Source organism: Colletotrichum siamense, assembly GCF_013390195.1.
Source record: "Colletotrichum siamense strain Cg363 chromosome Unknown KSG_Cg363_contig10, whole genome shotgun sequence".
In the NCBI taxonomy this organism is placed as follows: Eukaryota; Fungi; Ascomycota; class Sordariomycetes; order Glomerellales; family Glomerellaceae; genus Colletotrichum; species Colletotrichum siamense.
Window position 1 is genome coordinate 789159 of NW_023501023.1, and position 4275 is coordinate 793433.

At 57.7% G+C, this 4275-nt stretch overlaps 1 protein-coding gene across 1 annotated transcript; it reads left to right on the top strand.

Moving 5' to 3' along the window:
- Positions 1–1693: 1693 nt before the first annotated feature.
- Positions 1694–3454, top strand: pho-4-1 (Phosphate-repressible phosphate permease pho-4; the record flags this gene model as incomplete). Its single annotated transcript, XM_036645964.1, has 4 exons — positions 1694–1772; positions 1852–2370; positions 2425–3239; positions 3293–3454. The coding sequence occupies 4 exons, from the start codon at positions 1694–1696 to the stop codon at positions 3452–3454; spliced, it is 1575 nt and encodes a 524-aa protein (XP_036488731.1).
- Positions 3455–4275: the final 821 nt, after the last annotated feature.

A 4275-nucleotide genomic window follows, 5' to 3' on the forward strand; every position in this document is an offset into this window, starting at 1 on the left:
TATTATCCTAGTGCAATAATGTGAATGGGACTACATCGCGTGGCACTCCATGTTCAGAGCTCCTCCGTATGCTCCCAGTCATATGTTGGCCCGGAGCAGTACGCGTTCCCAGACACCAAACTGCTCGTGCACTCCGAATACTAGCTCCCAAGGGATGGGTTAGCGGCGACAAGCAGTACAATGGTCCCCCAAAAATCTTGTAGCCCTGACATCCAGCATTGCCGGGGTCGAACCAGCTTTGCAGTGACTTTCCGCAACCCGAGTCACAAACCGAGTCAGTCAACGTTGTTGCCGAGAGTACCTCTGTATCCCGGCTCTTCACACAGGCTCACCCAAAAGACGCACAGGACCTTTGCGCTTAACGCTGTCTTGCATGTCTCAGGCACATTCTGGTTGCGGAGTCTATTGAGGGTGAAAAGCTGAAACCCCTCGAAATCACGTCGACCAGTGACATCTTTGGAACCCTCCAGCCAGGCCAGAATGGAAGACAACAATCCATTGATGTTGTCTTTGGCCAATGTGGCAACCCCGCCAATAGGAGTCACGATCTTTACGATAGCCTTAGTACACAGGCTATCCACCCATAAATCCGAGCTCTGCCGGATCTCAACAGCACGATTCTGGCAGTCGTTCGTGCTAAGACACTCCTGGCTATGTATAGTCAAAGAACCATGAAATAAGGCCCAGCACCGAGGATGTACACTGCGGAAGAGTCGATGATCCGCAAGGCCCACGCAGAATAGCACCGCGCGTCGCTGGTACAGGAGAACACCAACAGCACCCCCAAACAGGAACAACCCATGTCACCCTCCATCCCGGCGCCCGCGTGGGTTGTGGGTCTTGGCGAACTCGCAGCGTTGAGAAGCGTGCTCGAATCCCAGCAATCGATTGGCTCCTTTTTTCAACGTCCGCCAAGCTCTCCAGCTCTCGCACATCTTTCGTGTCACAATGATTCTCGCAGAGCTGCTCCTTCAGCCACTGCCGCATTTCTGCAGGCGTTGATCATGCCATCATCTTTGCATAGCGACCGAGCCTCCCGAGTGGAAACGACATACCGAGCGCCCAAAGGGTGCGGTGTTTCGCCCTTTCGCGTCCGCCAGCTCCGCCCCCGTCGGTCAGCAATATGGAGCTTCCAAGACAGCTTATCTAGCCTGTCATCGACCACCTCCCCGCCTCGTGTCTTAGTCTCCCAGCTGTCGCAGCTAGCTGGGGTCTGGAGATATCAATGTCACTAACGCGAGGCCAGCCGGGCGGACGAGGCAGCCCAGAAGCATGCGCCTGTCATCTCGCCCACGCAGCCCATCCAGGCACACCAAGATCCCTGATACCACATCGTTGCCAATCCCATGCGGAAGGCTCGCCCTATTTTGGAGCTTTCGGCTTACGGCAGGCCGGAATGCGCGATTCATATAACCGTCCCCTAGCCCCCGGACGCTCGCAGCATCCACCCTCTCAATACCCAACGCGGATCATCCATCGTGCTCGTTCCTCATCGCGAGCCGCCGTGTTGCATCAAAACAGAACTACTAGAAAGAGAATGCTTTGAAGGCCTGACTCGTAACATGAGTCCCCATTAACGCGGCCGAGCCGTGTCCCGCCGGACTGGCCCCGCCGAACATACCCGGAGCCGAGACGCGCATCTTCCACTTCCCAACACCGCACCTCCGTGCCACCGTACGCCGAGCGAGCCGTCATGGCGGCAGTCCTCCACCAATATGACTACATCTTTGCGATAGCCACCATATTTTCCTTTCTCGATGCCTGGAACATTGGTAAGAACCTCCCGTCGTGGAAACCCCCGGCAAAGGCAGTCAACCCAACCCCGGACCAGCATCCACTGACTTAGCCCAGGCGCAAACGACGTCGCCAACTCCTTCGCGACCTCCGTCTCCTCCCGCTCCCTGACCATGAAGCAGGCCATGGTCATCGCCACCTTCGCCGAGTTCGGGGGCTCCGTCTCCATCGGCTCCCGCGTCGCCGACACGATCCGCAACCGCATCATCGACCCGCACCTCTACGACGACCGCCCGAGCGTGCTGCTGCTCGTCATGATGTGCGCCATCTTCGGGTCTTCCGTGTTCCTCAGCATCGCAACCCGCAACGGCCTGCCCATCTCGACGACGCACTCCATCATCGGCGGCATCGTCGGCGCTGCGACGGCGTCCGTCGGCATCGGCCAGATCTCGTGGGGCTGGGACGGCGTGTCGCAGGTCTTTGCGGCGTGGATCGTCGCGCCAGGGTTATCGGGCGTGCTGGGCGCGGGGCTCTTTCTTGTGACGAAGAAGTTCGTCCTGACGAAGACGAACGCGGTGAGGAAGGCGTTTTACTCCATCCCGTTCTATACGTTCCTGACCTTTGGAGCGTTGACGAGTAATCGAAACCCCTTGCCTATGTGAGCTCAACCGTCACTAACACGATTGCCAGTGCTCATGGCGTGGAAAGGGGTCCAGACCGAGGTCGAACTCACCCCCACCCAGATCCTCATCGCCGTCTTCTCCGTCGCAACCGGCGCCACCTCTCTCCAGGCATTCTTCATCCTCCCCTACCTCTGGCGCAAGATCGTCAACGAGGACTGGCAGCTCGAGTGGACAATGATATGGAAAGGTCCCTGGCTCCTCAACCGCCCACCACCCCCTCCGCCCCCGCCGGGCGTCAACAAGATCAACATCAAAGATTACTACCGCGGCCACCTCACCGTCGACGAGCTCGCCTACGTCCGCGCCTCCGAGACCCTCCTCGAATCGATCCAGACAAGCCAGACGCCCTCCGATCTCTTTAAAGACGAGCCAGCCGTCCTTCTCCCCTCCCCGGCGCTCGCCCTCCCGCAAACTCCTTCTTCCGCAGAAACAGTCACCTCCCGCCGCTCCTCAGAAGACATCATTCCCCCGCGCCCCGCCGGGCCGTGGAACAGCCTGCCAGTCCTCCTCTGGCGCATCAACCGCCTCGTCCTCCGCGGCCTCGAAAAGGACGTCGTCAGCCTGCAAAAGCGCAATGCCCTCCTCAGCTGGGACATCGAGGACATGCACGCGCGAGCTCCGCACTACGACAACCGCGCAGAGTACATGTACAGCGCGCTGCAGATCCTCACGGCCTCTACAGCGTCCTTCATCCACGGCGCCAACGACGTGGCCAACTCCATCGGGCCCTTTGCCACAGCCTACGACATCTGGCGCTCGGGGAGAGTGGAAACGGCGGTCGGCGTGCCACTGTGGATTCTGTGTTTCGGCGGCGGCGCGATCGTATTGGGGCTGCTGACGTACGGGTACCATGTAATGCGCAACCTCGGGCACAGGCTGACGCTGATCTCGCCGAGCCGCGGGTTCGTGATGGAGCTGGCGAGCGCGATTACGGTGCTGATGGCAACGCGGCTGGCGTTGCCGGTGTCGACGACGCAGTGTGTCGCGGGCGCGACGGTGGGTGTTGGGCTCGCGAATGGGGACTGGAGGTGTATTAACCCGAGGTTGGTGGCGTGGATTTATTTTGGGTGGTTTATTACTGTGCCTGTCACGGCGCTGCTGTCTGGGTCGCTGATGGCGTTGATATTGAACGCTCCGAGGTGGGAGGGGGATCGAATGTGACAGCCATGCAAAGCCCAGTTGGTCTCATTCTAGAGATGTAAGAGAATTTTGCTAGCCGGACAGTGCCGGTTGGCTATCCGGGCAGTGTCTATCATCGTCTTCCATCATCGTCGTCCTTCGTCATCATCATCTATCATCGTCCATCATCGTCGTCTTTCGTCGTAATCCATCATCATTATTATCACTACCCCTATCCTTTTCTCTACAACCGTCATCCTTATAGAAGTATTGGGTACGGTGGAGTTATAGAGTACACCGCCCGGCTGGCAAAACTCAAAGAATAAACTAATGTCAACTTAGATGAATCACATGTGGTAGCCTCAATGATGATCGATTGAACATAAAGTCAGACGCCGCAACAAAGTCGTCATACGTGCAGTTGCTGCATTGAGAGCTGTCTCTTCTCCGGCTTCCTGGTTCATTTCGTCCTGTCTGAGACATTTCAATGGAGCGCCAACACATGCAGCTAGTCTTTGACAAGCTGACCGATAGGGGGATCCGGGGGATGTCAACAAAACCTTGCCCAACCACCGAGCAGTGGTAGACGCAGTCACCCTCCTGTGCAGGGAGTTCTGATTCACTGACTCCGATATTGTGTTGGTCGGCGAGGTAGGACCCTGTCTTTATGATCTCCTTCATGATTGTGGCACTTAGTGCTTGGAACTGTCTCGCTCCTTTCTGCCGAAGCCGAGTGCAA